Genomic DNA, 23,897 nt, shown 5'->3' on the forward strand with positions numbered 1-23,897 from the left:
TCCAGCCTGGTTCCTTGGATTGCTAACTCTGTTTGTTGTCCCAAAAGCAGACCCTGCAGTCTATCGCCCTCGCTCTCATCACTGTGAACCCTGATTTGCCTGCTTTCATCACCAAACTGCAGTTATAAGACTGTAATACTGTAAATTGCTCAGATCAGAAATACAAAATCATGGAAGAGACTCAAGATAATGTTATTCACTCCCAGAAAATTGATCCTGGGTTATTTACCGTTTCCAGCGCTTCCTGTCTCCCTATCCTTCACTGCAGGCCTGTCTTGGGTTCCGAGGCTCCTAATCATTTTCTCAGACAGTGTCGTGAAGGCGTCTCTGGACCAGCGCCCAGACTGGCCCCATCAGAGCAGGACGCAGAGCAGAGAGCTGGGATGTGGAGGGACCCGGGGAATGGGGAACAGCTTTGCATTTTCCCTTGTGCTCAGCTGATACAAATGATCGGCCATCTGCAGTCCTCCCCTCACTCCAAGCCTGGCGTCTCCAAACTTCAGAACCCAGGTAGCAAACTGTATTTGCTCCTGACTGGCCAACTCAGACCTCATCTTGCTGAGACACCCCGCCTGGGGACGGTTTAGGAGAAGAGAGGTAGCTCTGTAGAATCTGCTCTGTTCCCAGATGTAGGCATTGGCGTGCTCACACACAAATGATGAGAGTTGTTTGGTTTGGTGCTTTGGAAGGGTTTTTGGGGGGTTTTTGTCTTTTTTTCTTCAAAGAAAAAAAGGTAAAATGAGTAAAAACTTAGATTCTGAAGCCAGACGGCTTGAGTTTGGATACATTCTAACAGCTGCATGACCTTGAAGGCAGTTGTGCCACATCCCTGGGCCTCAGTTTTACCGTATGTACAATGGAATAATAACCACACTGACTTTGTAGGGTTGCTATAAGATTTAAATGAGCTAATATGTCTCTCTGGGGACTAAGGTGTGTTTGATACAGGCCATGGTCTTCGCAATCACTTGTTATGCATCAGAGAGTTGGACAATGACCAAGGAGGATAGAAGGAGAATTGATGCCTTTGAGCTGTGGTGCTGGAGAAGAGTATTGAGAATACCATGGACTGCTAGGGGGAAAAAAAACAGACTCATCCTGGAAAGGGTTAAACCGGGTGGCTCCTTGGAGGCAAGGATTCTGAGGCTCCGTCTAACATACTTTGGACATGTTGTGAGGAGAGACCGGACCTTGGAGAAGGACATCATGCTTGGGAGGGTGGAGGGACAGCGCAGGAGAAGAAGACCCTCTATGAGGTGGATTGATTCAGTGACTGGGGTAATCACGATGGGAGTGTCAGAGACAGTGCGATTGGCACAGGACAGAGCGGAGTTTAGGGCTGTTGTACACAGGGTCGCTATGAGTCGCAAGCGACTCAACGGCACATAACAACAACAACAATATGCGTAGTGTCTGACTGTTGTTTATGACATATTGAGCACCTGTCATACCTTAGATGCTGTAAAGGTCAGGAGCCAGCAAACTCTTTCTGTAAAAGTTCCAGTATTAATTTTTGCTTTGCAGGCTGTAAAATCGCAGTTACAAGCACTCAACTCTGCCATTCGGCCACAGAAGCAGTTATACACAGTACGTAAATGATCAACATCGTTATTTTCCAATAAAACTTTATTTATGGACATATAATTTTGAATTTCATATAAATTCACATCACTACATAGTCTTTCTTTTTATTATTTCCTCAACCATTAGAAAAAATATGAAAACCGAGGGTAAAGGAAATGGAAAAGATCCAGCAGGGATCTGAAAGATGGGGTAATGGCGGGCATAGTTCAGTGGTAATTAATTTTATAAAACACAATGAATGGGAATGATTGTATGAAGCATAATGTGAATGAAGTGTGAAACACAATGTATATGAATTTTTTTATGCACATCAATATAAAATAATTTTTTTAATGTGAAAACTGAGGGGTTTGTTTTTTTTTTCTGGTAGCTATACAAAAATGAGCAGTAGGCTGAATTTCAGCTATCGGCCATTTTTGCCTGTCCCTCGTCTTGGTGATGAAGAAGCAGATGGTAACACACAGGCTATAGGAGCCCAACATCCAAACAACTTCCCTGAAGCCTTGGAAGCTAGTGGCCGCTTCACCACCCTTGTGCTATTTTGCTCCCCTCAAGATCTATGACTTTACCTCAAAATCCCTTCTTGAAGCTGGGCCATTGAAACCACTAGATGTTGCATGATTCAGGCTTGAGGTTGTTATTTAACAACAAAAACAACAGTTCATTTCCACTGAACCTGAACAGACTGAGTTGACTCTCTGATGGGTTTTCAGAAGCTGTAAATCACATTGGAGAAGATTGTCCATCTTTCTCCAAAGGAACAACTGGTGAATTTGAGCCCTCTCCCTTTGGGTTGGCAACACAACACCTTACCCGCTAGTCGGCCCATCAGAGCTCCCTAAGTTTGTTATTGTTGTTCTGCGTCATTGAGTTGCCTTCAACTCATAGTGCCCCTATGAACACAGATACAAACCCTTCCCTATCCTGAACTGTCCTCACCATCTTCAACATACTTGAGCTCATTGTTACAATCACCATGTCAGTTCTTCTTGTTGACACCCTTCCTCTCTTACACTGACCCTTCATCTTTCCAAGCAAGATGCCCTTCTCCAAAGACTGGCCCCTCATAACATGTTCAAAGTATGTAAGACAAAGTTTCACCGTCCTTGCCTTCAAGGGGCACCCTGGTTTCACTTTCTCCAAGACAGACCTTTTTCTTCACTTGGAAGTCCATGAGGGATTCACTATTCTTCTCCAAAACCACAACTCTAAGTCTTCAATTATTCATTTGTCATCTTTAGCCATTGTCCAATTTTCAGATGGATAGCATATAAATGAAAAGATCCTGGCAGCCTTAGTCTTCAAACAAACAGCATTGCTCTTCAATACTCTGGAGATGATTTTCTCAATGTGACATATCTTTTAATTTCCTTAAGGTTATTATTAGTTTCCATCAATTCAGCTCAAATTTACGATGTAATTTAATACACAACCAAACAAAATATTTACTGGCCCTGCGCCATTTTCCTGATCTTTGATATGGTAGAGCCCGTGATTGTAGCTATTGTGTCAATCCATGTCATGGAGGAATTCCCTGAGTTTTGCTGACACTTTGCTTTACCAAGTGCAATGCCCTTTTCTAGTCCTGAAAGTCGTGCAATCAGTAAGATTCTAAAATGTTGAGCAAATCCGGCCCAAAGTTAAGAGAAGGCAATTCAGCTCCAGACCTTGGCATTTCAAGCTCTAATTCCTCTGAGATAGATCTCAAGGCCCGCAGAGACACCACATGAATGTCTAATAAGGGCCGCTGACCCAGCCTCCTGGAAGTGTTCTAACCTTGGGATCAGGGAGTGGAGCTGAGCACAGAGACCCTGCTGGCAAGAAGCGAGGAAGCTGAGCACCAGTCTGTTGCCATTACGCCTTGCTGGGGAGGAAACTCAAAGGTTATTTGTGTTTGGCTTGAAACAATGCAAACATTTGTTTCTTACTGAGGGGAAAAAGCTAAGTCAGACCAATCAACTGGCAAGGAAGGGGTTCTTGGGAAGAGAATAGGGTGCTTGGGACCACTTTTCTGGAAGGCATTAGTATTCAACGTGGTTGGCTTGGGAAAGTGGTCACTGTCCATCCTAGACCTAGGTGACTCCACGCTCACACTGCCCAGCTGCTCCCAGTGCTTTCCTAGGCCTCAGCCCCAGTGCCCGTACCCTATCATTGACAGAACTCTGCTGGCCTGTGGATAAGGAGTTGCACTGCCAACCCAAATGCAGGTAGTTTGAATCCACCAGCTTCTCGAGGGAGAAAGATAGATAAACTCCTCCCATGCCCTCTGAAATCCTGCTGGAAGCTGAGCTATGAGGGGCTCTGATTCAACAGCAAGGAGTTAGTTGTTTAGTTAAGTGATTTCATTGTATCATCTCCTTTAAAGTACCAAGAAGACCCCCTTGATTTCCTCCCACATCAAATCTAATCTTTCTGCTTGATTTCTCAGTGCCCCCACAATTAGACCACAGGCAATTATGGTTTGAATTATTGCTGTCAGCTGCTTTGGGGTTGGCCCCTGAGTCATGATAACCTCATGCACAACAGAGGAGAGTCCAAGCCTTCCTCGTCATCAGCTGTGTATTGAATTATTGTGATCCACAGGGTCTTCACTGACTTTCAGAACTAGAGCATGAGCCCTTTCTTCCTGGTCGGTCTTAAACTGAAAGTTCTGCTGAAACCTGTTTGGCATTAGGTCAACCCACTGCCTCTGCTGACAGATGAATGGCAGCTGTGCACAATGTGCATTGACTGGCATTATTACTCAGATTTCCCACACAGAAGGCATGAATTCTACCACTGCCTCTTTCACAGAGTGAGTTATGTCCACATAACGATGCCCTGAAGTTCTAATCCCTGCACCTATGAATGTCACCTTGTTTGGAAATAGTCTTTGAAAATGTTACCACTTTGGCTAGCATGAGGTTATAGATGAGAAGTGTAAGTCCTACTCCTGTATGATTGGTGTCCTTATTAAAGAGAGGAGACAGTGAGAGAAAAGAATGATGTGGCGTGATGCTGTCACTACCACACAGGTGACCAGACACTGAGAGGAAGCCATGGAACAGATCTTCTCACAGAGCCTCAGGAGAAATCAGCACTGACAGCTCTCAGCATCTAGAACAGTGGAGGGTCACATTTCTGTTCTTACAGACCACCCAGTGTGGGATATTTTTTTACGGCAACCCTAGAAAAACAACTCACTGGCCCACTCCCACCACATACAGGCAGCCCTGGTGGCATCCCATCTCCTCTGTGCCATTCTCTGGAAATCTGGTAACAATGCCTCTCTCCATCTCACTTGGCCACATCCAGCCTTGACCCTCATAGGAAGAAACCTTCCAGTGGAGTCATAGGTGAGCTACTAAATTGCAGCTCAGTTTTCCTATCTGAAAAACAGGAGTGGGGGGAAAAGGATAGTTCCATCCTTGTGGTGTTGCTGAGGTTGAATTAGAACCTATATACCTAGTATAAGGACCTCTGATGGTACAGTTCTTAAGCCTTCAGTGGCTAACCAACAGGTCAGAGATTCAAATCCACCAGTCAGTCACCTCTTGGGGAAAAGCCATGGCAGTCTGTTTGTGTAAAGATTTATAGCTTTGGAATCCCCATGAGGCCATTTGCCTCTGTCCTGTAAGGTCACCATGAGTTAGAATTCTACTCCACAGCATTAGGTTCCGTTTTGTTCCACACACCAAGCATCCTGTGGCATGGATGTACCCTGAACAACCTCTGCCAGCAGCCAGCCATCTGAATCCAGGTCACAGCCACCTCTTCTCTCTTCCACTCTTTTAAAAGTACTGTTTAAATCACACAATTACCATGAAACGGTTCCTGGATAGGTGTCCCATCAGCCATTTAGGGCCTCGTGGAATGCCATTCCTGACACGCTTCCTTAGCTCCCTCCAGCCCCCACACAATCGTGGGTCTGGGCCCAGTCATCTTTTCATTAATCACTTGAAGTGCTGCCACATTCTGAGTCTTTTTTTGTGAGGGGCTTCAGGGGGAAGACTGAAGAGAAGTTATCTTCCTAATACAGTACTCTGACAGGCTGACAGAGAATTTGATCACTGAAAAGTTGGCCTGGAGACACTCAACAACATCATATATTTAAGTAACAAAAAAGAAAAGGGTTTTGTTCAGATGCTCCACTGAACAGCAGCTCTGTTTTAAGTGACCAGGAAGGTGCCCTTGGGTGAGGTCCGGCTTCCACTGAACCCTGGGTGCTGTTCATGAAGGAAGCCTTCCAGGAAAACCCTCAAAGCTCATAGCTTGGCCCATAGTTGTTTCCGTGAGCTCCAAGAATCCAGACTCTCCACCCAGAGCCTGCAAATGTGCAGCCAAAGGTTAATGGGCTCCAAAGTGGTGATGGGAGGTATATAAGCACCTATCGGCCTAGCCAGACACCAGCAGAGACACAGAGAGAATCCTCCAGGACCTCTCAGATCCCCTCACTCACACTGTAAGTAGTGGAAGAAGAAAGGGGTCGGAGGGGGGCATTGATAGCATGAGTCCAGAACAATGGTACAAGCCTGAGTCCTGTGGTCCAGACTCCTCTGGGATGAGCTAGTCTGCTCCTGAATGCCTGGCCACCTAAAAAAAAAGTGCCTGTCTGCACTCAGATTGTGAGGCTCAAGCTGATTCCAGCCAACCAGGTTAAAATGAGCTCCGGTGGCCGAGTGGTGGCCTCTTGCACTGCCAACTCAAAGGCTGGCAGTTCGAATCCACCAGTGCTTCATGGGAGAAACATGGACAATCTCCTCCCATGCAATTTATAGCCTCTGAAAACCTGCCGGAGGGTCAGCTATGGGTCAGTTCTGACTCCACACTAAGGAGTGAGTATGAAGTTAAAACCGAGGTCCCCGGGTGAAATAGCTTGCACTTGACAATTCCCTAAATGTTGATGGTTCGAACTCACCCAGTAAAAGAAAAGCGTGGAGACATGTTTCCCTAAAAATGACAGCCAATCAAGCCCTACAGAGCAGTCTACTCCAGTAACTCATGCGGTTACCACAATCCAGAATCAACTGTGTTGACCAGGGGTCCTGGCAGTTTGTGCTGGTGGCTTCCATGTTACAGAGATAAGGGTTTCTTTGGGCTGCAAACATGTACAGAAGCAGAAGACCAGGCCTGCTCTTGTGTGTTGCTCTTGGGTGAGTTTAAACATCCATGCAGGTGACCACTGGCCATGGTGATGGCTTGGCTGCAGAGGTTAATAAGAAAAACCCAATAGAGGGTCACTACAAGTCAGAACCAGCTCAACAGCAATAAGTTTAAGTTTTGAGAGACATACATGGAGGAGGAGGATAGATGGACGACGTTCTATTCAGAGCTGAGCCCTTGAAGGCTGGAGTCCCTTCCTGGAGGGAGAGGGGGTGAGGTGGAAGGAAGCTGGGAAGGCAGAGCCTCCTCCATTGATGAAAAGCTCTCCAGCTCCAATCTCACCAGACACAAATGAGTGTAGGTGACATACCAACTGCCAGTCGGATCAAGAAAATGAGCAGCAATTGGATTTTGTCCTTTTTTTTTTCTTTAAAGTTTTTATTGATTCTTATGGAGTGAATTAAATGTGAACACCAGGATGAAAAGGGATCTATAGCGTCTCCGTGAAGGAAATGCGACACCGTAAATATGACACATCTGCCTTCGTGGGGAGGGGAAGTTGGGCCACAGAAACTGCCAGCGAGGGATGGGAGCAGCCAAGAGGGGTGGCCGGAGATTCAAGGCTCTCCCGCCCCATCTGCTGTTCACTCGGGATCATCCTGCGGCAATGTACAGGCTCCGGGTTCTGGAGAGGCTGTCTTCCCTCAGAAGTTGGTCCTTCCTGCCCTGCTCTGGATTTCTAAACTAGTGTGTTTCTGCTTACTGAGATGAAGAGAGAGAAAAAGGGGTGGGGAGTGGGGGGGAAGAAGGAATGGACGAGAGAGGGAGAAGAACAACGAGAAAGCAGAGGGAGTGCTTGCTGGTTTCAGGTGACAGAGGAAGCAGGTCCAGCAGAGGGCAGGACAGAAGCACAAGTTTCTGGAGGCTTCTTTCCAAAGAAGATGGTCAGTCAGGATTGCACCTGGAGAGAAGTTGGACGCCAGCCCAGACCAGGATCCTTCCTCACCAACTGCTTCCAGGCCCTTTGTATAAAGTCCCTGCAATGAACTGCAGCTCCACATGCAGACCACCTGCCACCTCAGCCTCTCTTCCCTGCATAGGGCCAGGATCTTATGCTCAGAAGTTATCTCTGCAAAGTACAGGAGCGTCGGTGCCCAGGACACATTGGGCAGATGCAGCCCTGTCACACTGCCCTCTGTATCGAGAAGGGAGGTGGGCAGATGCAACATGGAGTAGAGTAAGCAGAAGACACCTCATAAGGCCAGGGCTCGCCCCCCCAATCTCTTGGCCGAGTCCCTTCCCTCCCCCAGTTTTTCTCTCCTCCAGATCTCTCCTGTTCCCAGGTGGTGTGAGGATGGCATGGGAGAGGCTTTGGAATGGAAGGCCCTGCACTGTTGTGAGGGCTGGCACCTACACAGGCTGTCACCCAAGGGCCATGCTGACCCTGGCCCAAAGCCGCCCTGCTGACCCCTTCCTCAAGCCTGTTGCCTCTGCAGTCACTATGCCCACTGGGTCCCTGGGAGAACCCGAGCCTTGAATGCCCTCCGAAGCCCACCTCCCTGACAGCTTTTGGAGAACATCTACTTTCCGGGATGCAGGAGAGCCCCGTGCACACTGGCTCCGTGCCAGCACTAAGAGCACTCTGTGATGTCTTCGGCTGGCAAGGAGGAGGCACCATCCCTGTTATTTCTGGATAGCAGCCAGCAGGCAGCTAGACATGTGGGAGCTGGGGAGGGGATTGTTCCAGAATCAATGCACAGCTCCCTCTCCATCTTGGGGTGAACCTTCACTTTCAGCCCTTAGATGCCACTCCAAGCTGAATTTTTCCATCTGGCTTTGCCTCTAGATGGGCAGATTGTCTTAGCCTTTTCCTCTATAGACCTAAGGTCCTGACCTGGTGCTTAGGGGGAGCTGGGATCCCTTGCAGGCCCACACCTTTCCAATATCTTAATTGATGCAGGGAGCTGGAAGGGCAACCTGGTTCTTGGGGCAAGATATTACTGATAATCTAGAAGTTATTTCTTTGAAAGATGAGCTCCTTTCAGCCTCATGAAAATGAGTGACTCCAGAAAATCTTACCTGTAACAAAGAGGAAAATTGACAAATGGGACAATTCTCTTGCATTGTATGGCAAAAAGCTGGATTGCCCTAGCCCAGGCAGGGTCCATGCTCATGGCTTGGGGAAGAGGGTGATGGGCTCACATGCGAAAGCCAGGCCCAAGTCAGAGAGGCTCAGTGATTTGCCTGAGATGACACAGCTCCAAGTGGGGTGTGGACCAGAACTGAGCACTCCTGCCTCAGTCTATTACTGTCCACCTCCGCACCCTACACTTGGTGACAGATCCCCCTTGTCTTTGTCCAGCTCCAGGATGGTGTCCAGAAAGGCTGTTGCTGCCCTGCTGCTGGTGCATGTGGTCACCATGCTGGCCTCCCAGACAGAAGCCTTTGTTCCCATCTTCACCTACAGCGAAGTCCAGAGAATACAGGTAAGAAGCCACCTGGGCTGTCCGCCTTCCCAAGCAAGACAGTGACTCAGCTCTGCTCAGTACTGTCTTGGCTCTGGTCTCACTAGAGCAGAACTGTTCTTGTGGTAAACTCACATTTAACTCACCATGCCAACAACACCAAAGAGAAACGTGAGGAGCAGCGACCCAGGACAACCCCAGCTCCAGCCATCGTCCTGACTACTCCTGCTCCTTCCCTATCGACATGCAGAGGCTTTAGCGGCTCCCACGAGTTTCAGCCCCCACCACCACTCCCCACCCATTGGAAGAACTTTTCAATTAACAAGCATATAAATATTTACTGAGCTTTCTACTGGAATAGGCACCACCCTGGGCGACAGGCCAGAGCATCCCAGGGAATCGAAGACCCTCCCCTTGTCTTCAGTGAGCAGGCTGGGGAGGCAAGACACAAACATATGAAAAATTAACTAACAAAGGAAGACAAAAGAGAGATGTCACAAGACAGGACATGATTAATTGCCCAGTAAGTGATGCTGATCATAAGTTCAGAGGAGGGAAAAATCATTGTGGGCTGGAGCTTGTTTAGACGCCCACAGGGAAAAGATCCAACTTGAGCTGGGGGCCATGGAGAGACAAGGTGGGAGGAAGCGATGGGCACAAACCCTGGGAGGAGGGAAAGAAGGTGGTTTTCCAGGATCCTTGGATAGGTGTCCTGACAGCACAGTATTTACATGCTTGGTTGCTAACCAAAAGGTTGGTAGTTCGAATCCACCACACACTCCACAGGAGAAAACCATGGCCACGTGGCTTCCACAGAGATGACAGCCTTGGTAACCCTGTCGGGCAGTTCTGCTCTGCCTTACAGTCTGAGTCAGAATCGACTGGACAGTAACAGATTTGATTGTTTTGTAAAAGGCCCTGGGGGTCGCTAGGCAACACTGTTTGAACTGGACTGTCAAGCAAAAAGTGACAGATAGAACCCCTCAATGGTATCCCTGAAGGGGAGGCGGGGAATATCTGGCAATGTGCTTCTGATAGTGCAGACAATCCTATAAACAGTTCTGCTCTGTCACACACGGGGTCTCCATGAGCCAGAAGTGACTCCTTGACAACCAACAGCAACATCACAGGTCGCTGGGTGGCACAAACGAGACTACTAGCCTAAAGGTCTGTCCTGGAGAGGGTGAAACCAAATTTCTCCTTGAAGGCTAGGATTTTGAAGCTCCATCTCACATACTTTGGGCATGTGACCAGAAGGGATGGGTCCTTGGAGAAGGACATCATGCGTGGGAGGATGGAGGGACAGCGCAGGAGAGGAAGACGCCAAATGAGATGGATTGACACGGTGTCTGAGACAATGGGGGTAGGTGTGTCAGAGTCAGTGAGACTCGCTCAGGACAGGGCAGGTTTCAGAGGTGCTGTACATATGAGGTCACTATGAGTCACTGGCAACTCGCTGCCACACAACAACAACAACTAATCTAAAGAGGGTGCTCTCGTGGCTTGTTGTGTACTACTGCGTTAAGGTTTTCAGAGGCAGTTAATTATACTGGAGGGGATTGTCCATCTTTCTCCCATGGAGCAGTTGGTAGATTTGAACCTTGTACCTTCAGGTTAGCAGAGCAACTCCTTATCACTAAGCAAGCCACCAGAGCTCCTTAGCAGTTCGGATCCACCAGGTGCTCCACAGGAGAAAAATGGGCAATCTCCTCCATGTGATTTACTGCCTCTGGAAGCCCTCTGGAGGGTCAACTATGAGTCGATCTTGACTTGACAGTGCCTAACAACAACTAACTTAAAGCTTGATGCTTCAGACTCACCCAGACACCCCAGGGTAAAGGCCTGGCCATCTGTTTCCATAGCAATTTGTGAAAATGCCAGTCCTACTCTATCAAGCATGAGGTCTCAGTGAGTGGGACCTGATGCAATGGGCTTAATGGATCTCAGACAGCAGGGCCTCCTGACAACTGGACAGCTGGATCTGCCCTCCTGGTGCTTTTGACTTTGGTCTTGGAGGGATTTGAGGGTCTGTGCAGATATTCCATTCTCTTGGCCTGGTGGTGAGGAATTGCACTACCAACCCAACAGCAGACATTTCAAATCACCAGCTGCTCTTCAGGACAGAGATTGGCAATTTCCCGTGCAATTTACATACTCTGGAAAGTCACTGGAGGGTCTACAGTTCTGACTTAACAGCACAGGCAACAACATGAGGAAATGAGGTCTTTCCTGTCCAAGGCTCCAACAGTTATGTTGGGAGACTGTTTTGACCCCTGGGTAGATCTTGGTAATACATGCTGCTAGACATACAAATTCCCTGATACCCAAGGGGCAGGGCCCTTTGCAAAAGGCAGGCTTAGCCCAGCTCTCCTTTGAAGACAGACATGGAAACGGAATTAAGCAATGCCACAGAAAACCCATACACATTTCCATCATCCATCCTACACAATTCAAGAAGACAATTGATTGTTCTACAATCACCATGCCTGCAGAATTGCAAGAGTTTTTTTTTATTATTGTTATTGTTATGTGCCCTTGAGTCACCTGCAACTCCGAGTGACCTTATGTACAATAGCTCTGAACCCTGCTCTACCTTGAGTCAACATTATTGTCTCTGACACACCTACCTCCATTACCCCAGTCACTGAGTCAATCTATGTCACTGAGGGCCTTCCCCTCCTGTGCTGTCCCTCCACCCTCCCAAGCATGACATGTCAGATGGAAGCTTCAGAATCCTTGCCTCCAAGGAGCAGCCTGATTTCACCCTCTCCAGGTCAAACCTGTTTCTTCTCTTAGCAGTCCATGGTATATTCAATACTCTTCTCCACCACCACAATTCAAAGGCATCAATTTTCTATCATCCTAGTCATTGTCCAGCTTTCTGATACATAGCACGTAATTGCAAAGACCATGGCCTGGATCAGGCACACCTTAGTCTCCAGACTGACATCATTGCTCTTCAGTACTTTGGAGAGGTCTCTGACAGTAGATTTTCCAAATGCAATCTTTTGATTTCCTGAATGCTAGTACCAAGAGTGTTGATTGTGGTGCCAAGGAAACCAAAGCTGTTAACAATCTCAATCTCTTCACCATCTATGATGATGCCACGAATAAGCCCAGTTGTGAGAATCTTTGTTTTCTTGATTCTGAGCTTCAATCCATATTGATGGCTTCAGTCGCTGACTTTATGCAGTAAGTGCTTCAGGTCCTCCTCAGTTTCAGCAACCAAGGTTGTGTCGTCTGCATAAGGCAGGTTGTTGATGAATCTTCCTCCAATCCTGATGCCACATTCCTCCTCATCCTCCCTGATAAGATGTTCTCCATATAGATTGAAAAGGTATGGGAATAGGACACATCCCTTGCCTACAGCCTTCCCGATTTTAAACCATGCAGTGTTTCCTTGCTCTGTTCTAACAACTGCTTCTTGGTCCAAGTATAGGTTTCACATAAGTAAAAACAAGTGTCCTGGAGTTCCCATTCTTCTAAGAGTTAGCTACAGTTTGTTGTGATCCACACAGACAAATGCCTTTGCATAGTCAATGAAACACAGATAGACATTCCTCTGGTCCCTTTGTTTTCAGCCAAGATTCATCTAAACATTAGCTATAATATCCTAGTACCATGAACTCTTCTAAACTCAGACTGCACATCTGGAAGCTAGTTCTCTGTCGATGTGCTGTTTTAGTTGTTTTGGGGTTATTTTTCAGCAGAATGTTGCTTGCATGTAATCGTAATGATATTGTTTGATAATTTCCACACTCTGTTGGGTCTCTTCCTGTCAGTTGACCAGGTGGTTGTCCTCCAGATTTCTTGAGACAACTTGTTGAGCACATTCAGGGCAGCATCTATTTGTTGAAATATGTCAATTGATATATGTCAATTCCTGGGGCCTTGTTTTTTACCAATCCTTTCAGAGCAGCTTGAACTTCTTCCTTCATCACTAAAGTCCATATGTTGTTTCATGAAATTCTTCTGAATCAGCCAATTCCTTCTGGTACAATGACTCTGTATACTTTTTTTTTTCATTTTCATTCATTCATTATTACATATCTTTCTCCCTCCCCCAGTTAAATTATTTTTCTTTTTCATTTTTTCAGAAAATTTTTTTAATGAAAGTTTATAGAATTTGCATTTTACATTCATTTTTGCATACTTTCCTCCTTGCCCACCACTCCACTCCAGTTTGCTTTTCTCTTTGAAAAATATAACTGAATGAATGAATGAATAAATAAATAAAACAAAATAAAATTATTTCATTGTTATACAATTCCCCCCACCCCCAGTCCACTCCACTACACAGCTTTCATTCTAGATTCTTGTCATGACAATACCTAATCATATATTCCTCCTAAACAATTCCCTCCCTCATCTGTTTCAATGTGGTATACATTATTTATCCCATCTTAGTTTCCCCCCAACTCCGATGTCAGTCCCACTTTACAACAGTGGCCCTATGCAGTATTTGTCCTTTTGTGACATAATGTCCTCCACAGTCACCCATTTTGTATAATATTCATGAGTTCCTTGTTTTTCAATGCAGCATAGTACTCCACCGTGTGAATATACCATAACTTCTCCATCCGTTCGTTTGCTGATGGGTATTTGGGTTGCTTCTAACTCTTTGCTATTGTGAACAAAGCCGTAATAAATATAGGTGAGCATATATCTGCTTGGGCGGCAGTTCTGATTTCCTTAGGGTATATTCCCAATAGTGGAATTGCTGGATCAAATGGTATTTCTATTTCCAACTTTCTGAGAAAGCGCCACACTGCCTTCCGTAGGGATTGCACCATTTTACACTCCCATCAACAGTGAATAAGGGTTCCAGTTTCTCTGCAACCTCGCCAGCATTTGTTGTTTGCTGTTCTGTTATAAATTTTGCTATTCTTACTGGGGTGAGATAATATCTCATAGTTGTTTTGATTTGCCTCTCTCTTAGAGCTAGGGATTTTGAACATTTCTTCAAGTGTTTGCTCGCCATCTTAATGCCTTCTTTGGTGAAGCTTCTGTTCATATCCTGTGCCCACTTTTCAATTGGGTTGTTTACCTTTATCTTGTGGTGCTCCAGTATTTTATAAATTCTAGATATAAGTCCCTTATCATACATGTCATTACCAAATATTTTTTTCCCAGTCTGTGGCTTCCCTTTTTACCCTGTTGGAGAAGTTTTTGGATGTGCGTAGGGATTTGATTCTTAAAAGGTCTCATTCTTCTATTTTACACACTCCTGGTTGTAGGTTTTTCAGGATGCTTGGAAGGCTGTTTATATTGTGGATTAGGGCTTCTAGAGTTCTTCCAAGCTTTTCTCTAATGAAGTTTATAGTCCTTGGTTTTAGTCCTAGGTCCTTGATCCACTCTGAGTTGGTTTTTGTGTACGGAGTGACGTGTGGATCTTGCTTAAGTTTTCAACAGATAGTTTTCCTATTTTGCCAATACCATTTGTTAAAAAGGCTATCATTTCCTCCCTTAACTGATTTCATTTCCTTGTCAAAAATCAGTTGACTATGAGTAGATGGGCTGATTTCCGGGTTCTCGATTCTACTCCATTGATCTAAGTGTCTGTCATTGTACCAGTATCACACTGTCTTGACCACCACGGCAGTGTACTAGGATTTGAAATCAGGGAGTGAGATACCTCCTACCTTGTTTCTCTTTTTAAGAAGTTCTTCGCTTAGTCAGGGTCTTTTTCCAATCCAAATAAAATTGGAGATTGCCTTTCCCATCTCATTGAAGAATGGAATTGGTATGTGTATTGGATTGCATTGAATATGTAAACTGCCTTTGGTAGGGTTGTCAATTTCACAATATTGAGTCTTCCTATTTATGAGCAAGGTATATTCTTCCATTTCTCCAGGTCTCTTTTTGTTTCTTGTAATAATGTTTTTTAATTTCCTTTGAATAGATCCTTTGTGCTTCTGGTTACATTTACTCCCAAGTATTTAATCCTGTGATAACCATTGTGACGGGTATTGTTTTTCTTAGCTCCAGCTCTGTATTCCCTTTGTCACTGTAGAGAAACCCAGCTGATATTTGTATGTTGATCTTTGTATCCTGCCACTTTGCCGAATTGGTCAACTATGTCCAGTATGGTTTTTTGCTGAATCTTTAGGGTTTTCTAAGTATACTATCATGTCATCTGCATAAAGAGATAATTTTACCTCCTCTTTGCTAATTTAGATACCTCTTATTTCCTTCTCTTGTCTTATTGCTATTGCTAAACCTTCCAATACAATATTGAATAGAGGAGGTGATAATGGGCATCCTTGCCTAGTTCCTGTTCTCAAAAGGAATGCCTTTAATCTCTCTCTATTGAGAACAATGTTGGCTCTCAGGTTTGCATATATACTTTTTACTATGTTGAAGAAATTCCCCTCTAATCCTATTTTCTTGAGTGTTTTAATCAGGAAAGGGTGTTGGATTTTGTCAAAGGCCTTTTCTGCATCAATTGATAGGATCATGTGGTTCTTGTTCTTTGCTTTATTAATGTGATGAATTACATTGATTGTTTGACTCTATACTTTTCCCATCTTCTTTTAATGCTTCCTGGATCATTCAATATTCTGCCCATAGCATCCTTAAGCATTGCAACTGGAGGCTTGAATTTGTTCTTCAATTCCTTCAGCTTAAGAAATGTTGAGCGAGTTCAGCCCTTTTGATTTTCTGACTCCAGCTCCAAAAGACGGGTGTCTGATCACAGGAGACCCAGCACCAGGGTGCCAGGCAGACTGTAACGCTGCATAGCAAGAGTCAAACTCTGTAGAACAAAAACGCTCAAAATGGCAACCAAAGGGCACTTTGCATTAATCTGCTCCATGGCTTTTTCTCTTGTAATTGCCAGGCGCTGGCATTATTATGAAGAAGCTGCAAACTCTTTCCTCCATAATTCATCTCCCTGTCTTGCCTCTTATAAATCACCTCCCAGGAACTCTGAGTTCCCGGGCCACCCCACGGCGCCCTCACAGGCTATGCTGTCTTGCCACCTTTTTTTTATAGGCTCTCTGCTAAGAAAAACACATTTTCATACTTTATATGCATGAAAGGCAGCCATTATTTTCAGCGTTTTAACTTAATTAACAGTAACAATCTGCATGCAATGTTTTAACTACAAAAGAATGGTTCTTCTTCAGGTTGACGATTTGGTAGCCAACACCCAGAGCTAGTCCTCAGCCAGCAGGAGTCTTAGTGTCACCACAGAAAATGTACTTGGGGAAAAGGAAGTTTTCAGTGGTCTGTGGGATGCTCAGACCAGTTAGCATGCCTGGTGGAGATGAACCAGGGCCAACTGGGCAAGTGCACTAGTTTTATGCAGTTACATTGGTGAGAGGGAGTTTTTGAGGGAGACTAAATAAAAAGTTAGGGAATTCTGATACCGTAGTTGGAAGGAAGTTGCCCCACCAACCTAAAGACAGCACCTCTCTAGCAGTTCAAATGCACCAATGGGATAAAGATGGGCAATCTCCTCCCACATGCTTTGTTGCTGTTATTGTTATGTGCCATCTAGTCGCCTGTGACTCATAGTGACCCTGTGTACAACAGCTCTGAACCCTGCCCTCTCCCGAGCCAGTTATAGTCTCTGAAAACCCAAATGAGAGGGTCAGTTGAGAGGGTCAGTTATCAGTCCAATCCAGCTCTCAGCTCAATAGCAATGAGTTTGAGCTAAATGTTAGTAATTTGTTTGACCAATATAAAATTTTTAAAAAAATAAATCTATAAAAATAATAGGTTAGAACAACTCTGAGGTATCATCTCACCTTAGTCAGAATAGCAAAAATTAACAGAACAGCAAGCAATAAATGCTGGCGAGGTTGTGGAGAAACTGGAACCCTTATTCACCATTGGTGGAAGTGTAAAATGGTGCAACCGCTGTGGAAGGTGGTATGGCGCTTTCTCAAAAAGTTGCACATATAGATACCATTTGACCCAGCAATTCCACTACTGGGAATATACCCCAAAGAGATCATAACTGACACCCACCCAAGCAGATATATGCACACCCAGTTTATCACAGCTTTGTTCACAATAGCAAGGAGTTGGAAACAACCTAAGTGCCCATCAACAAACGAATGGATAGAGAAGCTGTGGTATATTCACACAATGGAATACTATGCTGCATTGAAAAACAAGGAACTCATGAAATATTATTCAAAATGGGTGACCCTAGAGGACATTATGTTGAGTGAAGTATTTCAGTCATAAAAGGACAAATACTGCATGGTGCCACTCTTGTAAAACAGGACTGACATCAGGGTTGGGGGGAGACTGAGAAAGATGGGTTCAATAATATATACTGCATTGAAACATATGAGGGATAAAACTGTTTAAAAGAGATATGTGATTACGAATTTTTGTCATGACAGGAGTCAAGAGCGAAGACTGGACCTGGGGGGAGGGATTGTAAAGCAATGAAAGAATTTTTGTTTTACTTTTCCAAGAGGGTAATGTACTGGAGGAAGGGTTGGGAGGGAAGAAAAGTACAACAATGAATGAATGGAAATCGAAAGCCTCTGTAAATTTTCATTGAAATTAATAATAAATTTTAAAATAATAATAGATTAGTTATTTGAACTCACCAAGAGGGCCACAAAATGGAAATTCTTACAATCTGTTTTGTAAATGTTTTAACCAAGAAACACTTATGGGGTTGGCACGAATTGGAGTTGACTTGACAGCGATAGGTTTCTTTTCATTGTGGGCTTATTGTTTGTTTGATGCTGTTCCTTAGGAAAAGGAGCGGAACAGAGGACAGAAGAAATCCCTGAGTGTGCAACAGAGGTCTGATGAGGCAGGGTCTCTGGAGCCCTTGGAGTCCACAGAGGAAGAAGAAATCGGAATTATAAAGGTGAGCAGCCACCCAAGGAGAACAGTGCAAAGAAACTCAGTGAAAAGTTGGCCCCACCATCTAGCAAAGACGGTGGCCTTGTGGGAAAGGAGTTGTGCTACCAACCCAAAGGCATGTTGTTCTAATCCACCGACTGCTCCCTAGGAGAAATATGGCCCATCTTCTCCAATAAAATTTATAGGCTCTGAAAACCCGCCAGAAAGTCAGCTAATGAAACATTTCCAACTCGATGGCACATAACAACAACATCCTACAAAGAGGCAGGGCCTGCCAAGAGCACCCAAGAAATGTCCTGGGGTGCATCAGTGACTAAGACATTTAGAAAACAAGCTCTATTCTGGAAGGAGGAAATGAGCACCAAAGAGGAGACAAGTAGATCTTTGTAGAATGGAACTGAGGCAATAAGACAGTGGATAGCACTGCTTTGCCCAGGGAGGGGTGAGAGCAGACCTCTTGGAGGAGATGATGTTTTATTTTAAACTTGATGGTGAGAAGTTACCTCTGATGCAAGTGCTGTAAGGAGGAAGGAAGGGTGAGTGCAAAGGCACTGCTAGGATGCACCTACGGGGCTGAAGTCCTTGTGTGTGTGCTAAGAGCGGGTGAGAGGACGTCAGCAACCCAGTTCAAGCAGGGCAAGACATCTGGCAACAGATCTGACCTAGAAAGATCTCAGGCAGCACCAGTGGGGGCCCAGCAGTCAGCTGAAGTCATCCAATCCAGCCTTTCATTTCAGGCTCATTTATTCACACAATGAATATTTATAGAGCCCTAGGGAGCTCTGGTGGCCTCGTGGTAAGAAGCTGCAATCCCAAAGGCAGGCAGTTTGAATCCAACAGCTGCTCTGTGGAATAAGGATGGGTAATCACCTCCTGTTTGATGTACTGCCTCTGAAATCCCACTGGAAGGTCATTTTGACTAAATGGCACCTAACAACAACAACAACAACAGGGAGCTCTGGTAGCCTAGAGGGAAGCAGTTGTGCTGCAATCCCAAAGGCATGTGGTTCAAATCCACCAGCTGCTCCATGGGAGAAAGATGGGCAATCTCCTCCCATGTGATCTACTGACTCTCAAAACCCACCGGAGAGTCAGCTATGGGATCAGTTCTCACTACACCTTGCACAACAAAAATATGCAAAGGAGTCAAACCATTAACATGCTCAGCTGCTAAATCTAAGGTTGGAAGTCTGAGCTCAGACAAGGCAACCTCAGAAGAAAGGCCTGATGATCCACTTCCTCCAAAAAATATCTGTCTTTGAAAAATCCTAAAGAGTATAGCGCTACTCGGACACACATAGGCTTGTCATGAGTCTCACTTGACTTGACGGCAGCTACTTACCATGTGCAAGGCATTGGGGTAGAGCAGTGACCAAAACAGACAAATCACTCTGGTGAGGAAGGAAGATCTGAAATCATGTAAATCAGCAAACTCTGTATTTATGATCAGTGCTGTGGAAGAAAACAAAGCAGGAAAGGGGGTGGGACTCATTGGAAATGCAAATAGGAGGATCAGAGCAGATCAATAGCAGTATCAGAAGAAAATAGTATTTACTTAAAAAAACTCCAAAAATTAAAGAAAGTGAACCATATGGATGTCTGAGGAAGACTGCCCCAGGCAGAAGTAACAGGCAGTGCAAAGGCTCTGAGGCAGAAAGGGCTTGGTGTATTCAGCAACAGTGAGGGACCAGAGTTGGAGGAGCAGAGGGAGAGAGGAGAGATAGAGCCCAGACTATGAAGTTCATACACGGGCCATTTTAAGAACTTTGTGTTCTCTCTTCTGAGGTGGAAGCCTTTGGGGACTTGAGAGGAGGGACATAATCTGACTGACATTTTAAAAGCATCTCCCCCAGCTGCTGGTTGGAGAATACATTGAAAAGACAAAGGCAGAATTAGGGATGGAGACCAATGAGGAGGCTGCTGCATTATATAAGACAGGAGACAGTGGCTCAGCCTGGGGTGATCATGTTGCAGGTGGGCAACGTGGTCAGATTCTGAAACTCTTTTGTAGATAAAAGCCTGCAGGATTTGCTGAAAGAGTGGGCATAAAGAGAGAGAGAAAAGTAAAAAATGACTTCAAGGATTTTGGCTAGAATACCCGCAAGGACAGATTTTTTTTTCCCCCTTCACTGTAACTGAAACAGTGAAAACTGTGGTGGGAACAGGTAAGGGGAAAGGATCAGGAGGTCCGACTGGACCCATGGACTGTGAGATGCTTGCTGGGCACACACATGGAGCATTGCACAAGCAGACAGATACACAAGTCTGGAGTTCAGAGGAGAGCTTCAGACCGGGGACATAAAGTGATTAGACTTTAAAGCCAGGACTGTGTGAGATCCCCAAGGGAGTGGGTGTGATAGAGAAAAGGAGAAGCCCAAGGACTGAGAGTGGGCATTTTTGTGTCAAAGGAAGGGATGAGAAGACAGACATCAGAGAGGGCCAGGGCCTCATCCAAGGTCACACAGCAGTCAGAGCAGAACTGAGCCTGTTATCCACACCTCCTGCCTCCCACGGTACACCAGACCGTGAATCTTACCCCTACCCTCTCTAGGTGGCCACTACATGCTGTCTATGAACATAGTAAGGTCAATGCTCAGGCATGAGACCCAGAGGAAGGCTGTCAGTAATGTGTCGATAAGCTCCTTTGCTTCCTCAGCATCCACCAAGACCTCCCAGGACTCACGAGGGAGTGAGTCACACAGTTGGCAAGGGGGGTGCGCACTCAGAACTGCCCTCTAGATGTACCTGAGACAAAAGCACATGTGACATCTGATGTAGCATCCTTCTCCCGGACACTTAGTTTCCTCACTTTAATATTAAGAGGCTTCACTGGATGACTCTCTTCTAAGTTCATGGGTCTAGGTATGAGGTCCGAGGTATTGCCACAGCAAGGGCATGGCATAACCAGGCCTTTAGCCTGCCTCGACATCTGGCTCAGGATCCCATGGAATCCCTCTGAAGCTGCCCTTCAGGCATCCCGAGCCCCTGAAGCTCTGGAATGCAGGCCCAAGACCATTTCCCACAAGCAGAGAGTGGGTGACAGGTGGAGGAGCGAATGCTGGGATTCCTCTGTCACTGTCAGCTAGTTGTTCTGTGGAGTTGAACCAGGAGACTTTAGGAGTGACAGGGCACCAGCCTGCCTGCCTCTGTCTTGAAGCCACAGCTACCTTCTTCGGTGTAGTAGAGCTTCGAGACAGCCTCACTGGGATCCCAGCGTTCCCCCTCAGAAGACCATCAGAGATGCCTAAGATGCCTGTATGACACAGACACTGGGGACAAGTCATCTGGATTTAACAGCTACTCCCCCTTCTACTTACTACCTAAATGTATTTGAGTAAGATACTTGATGTCTTTGTACCTTGGTTTCACCATCTGCAAAAGGGGGACATTAATTGTGGCATCAAGATTGACTGATATGGCATTACGGAGATTGGGAAGATTCATCAACAACCTATATTATGCAGATGACACAACCTTGCTTGCCAAAACGGAAGAGAACTTGAGGTATTTGCTAAAGGTCAAGGATTGCAGCCTTCAGCATGGATTGAAGCTCAACACCAAGAAAACAAAGATTCTCACCACTGGGCCAGTTGGCAGCATCATGATAGATGGTGAAGAGACTGTGATTGTTAACAGTTTGCTTGGTTCCACAATTAACACTCTTAGTACCAGCATCCAGGAAATCAAAAGACTAATTGCATTGGCAAAGTCTGCTGTCAGAGATCTCTTCAAAGTACTGAAGAGCAACAATGACAGTCTAAAGGCTTAGGTGCACCTGATCCATCCCACAGTCTTCACAATTACTTGCTGTGCACCAGAGAGTTGGACAATGACTATGGATGATAGAAGGAGAAGTGATGCCTTTGAGTTGCAGTGCTGAAGAATACCATGGACTGCTAGAATTGTTTCATCCTAGAGAGGGTGAAACCAAGCTGCTCCTTAGAGGCAAAGATTCTGAATCTTCATCTGACATACCTTGTGCATGTAGCCAGGAGGGACCAGTTCTTGGAAAGGGACATCATACTTGGAAGGGTGGAGGGATAGCACAAAAGAGGAAGACCCTCGATGAGATAGATTCACTTAGTGACTGGGGTAATGGGGGTGGGGGTGTCAGAGACAATAAGGCTGGCTCCAGATAGCGGAGGGTTCAGAGCTGTTGTACCTAGAGTCGCTATGAGTCACAAGCAACTCAACAACAAGCTAGAGAGTCATTGAGAGGTTTGATATATGTAAAACAGGACTCTCTGGCACACAGGGGGAGCCCACCCCTCCAGGGGCCTAGAGGTATAGGAAAAACAATGCTAGCAAGATAGTGTGGCTCCTGGCGGGGCCCCTCCTGCCACCTGTAGGGCACCCAGGGGTTAATGGCGCTCTCAGTGTCTCTCCCCTCTTGTTAACGCTACCTTATTTCACAGCTGACTGCTCCTGTGGAAATTGGAATGAGGATGAACTCCAGGCAGTTGGAAAAGTACCGGGCCGCCCTGGAAGGGCTGCTGAGCGAGGTGTTGATGTCCACTGCGAATGGTATGGGGGTGGTGTGTCCTCCGTCCACCCTGGTGTGGACATGACAGGAGCCCCTCATCTGAGCAGGGCTTGGAGACCATGATTTGTGTTTCTGCTCTGCACTTGAGAACATGGTCTTCTCTCCTGGGGGCACATACCCCCATCTCCTAGGGGAGCCTAATCACAGAGTGTGCCGGGCCCTGATAGCTGCAAGGCCCAGTTCTCCAGCAACAGGCAGTCCAGAAGCTGCTGCCTCAGTGGCTCGGGCGTCATTCCCAAATGGCTCCCTGGCAGAGGACCAATGACGAATCAGCTACCCCCACCTTGGCTCCTGCTATTTCCATTCCCTCCCCTGAGAGCCACCACGGCTGGGTGGCTGCCCTGGCTGCAGTCTAAAGCCTGCGCTTTTCCATCCCATCCTGCAAACCAAACCCAAGCCCTGGCCGGCCTTGCCTCGTTCAAGGTCTGCCCGAGTTACTTGTGCAAAGCTAGATCTCCTCTGACAAACAGCCACTAATTACTTCTCATGGTTCCCTGGAGGAGAGGAGAGAGACATGGAGGGGATGTTGTTAGAGATGGAGAAGTGGGAGGTTAAATGACTTGCCCCAGGCTACACAGAAAGCCAGAGGTAAAGCTTCCAGAAGCCTTATGGAAAAGACTCCCTCACTCCACAGCCTGGCCTAGTACCCCTCCTTCCACGAATCTGCAGGCAGATTTTAGGAGGTGGTTTCATAAGTGGACATGCTGACACGACTGATCTGCAAAGCTTCTTTGCTATTCTTCCCCAGCAGCTGAATGAGGAACCCTGCACCAGGAAGAAGGTGGCCTGATCCTGAAGCCCCTGCCCAAGTGAGACCCCAGAAGTCCTCACAGCCCATTGCTGGAAGGGGATGGAAAACACCCTCCCGAGTCCTATCTCCCTGCAGCAAATAAAGTGTGAAACACACCTAAAGGACTTTCTCATTTAATTTTTTCCATTCCAAAGGACAAGTCTCAGTTGGGGGGATGGGGTATGGGTATGCGGAAATAAAGGTCAGAGGGAGTTGGCATGCAACAGTGCATACATTAGTAAAATGGGCACCTTTTGTAAGTTCAGCCTCCAGTATTATTTTTTTAATTAATTTTAATGAAAGTGTACAGAAACTTAGGGTTTCCATTCATTGTTACACTTTTCTCCCTGCCCATCCCTTCACCCCCAATTCACTCTTCTCCTTGAAAAGAAAAAGAGAAACTCTTTCATTGTTATGCGATCCCTCCCCCCAAGTCCACTCCACTATATAGCCTTCACTAGGGACTTCTGTAAAGACAAGAATACCCATTTATATATCCCTTTTTAACATCTATTTCATCTATTTCAGTGAAATATACATCATTCCTCCCCTCCTTTTCTGTCTTCCCTCAACCCTGATGTCAATCCCATTTTACAAC

General features: G+C 45.9%; 1 protein-coding gene across 1 annotated transcript; it reads left to right on the forward strand.

Annotated features, from left to right (window-relative positions):
- Window positions 1-9,035: 9,035 nt before the first annotated feature.
- Window positions 9,036-22,534, forward strand: MLN (motilin). Its single transcript, XM_006882188.1, has 3 exons — window positions 9,036-9,152; window positions 17,854-17,970; window positions 22,382-22,534. The coding sequence occupies exons 1-3, from the start codon at window positions 9,036-9,038 to the stop codon at window positions 22,532-22,534; spliced, it is 387 nt and encodes a 128-aa protein (XP_006882250.1).
- Window positions 22,535-23,897: the final 1,363 nt, after the last annotated feature.

Source organism: Elephantulus edwardii, unplaced genomic scaffold (genome assembly GCF_000299155.1).
Source record: "Elephantulus edwardii isolate Elephantulus edwardi_28Jun2011 unplaced genomic scaffold, EleEdw1.0 scaffold00017, whole genome shotgun sequence".
In the NCBI taxonomy this organism is placed as follows: Eukaryota; Metazoa; Chordata; class Mammalia; order Macroscelidea; family Macroscelididae; genus Elephantulus; species Elephantulus edwardii.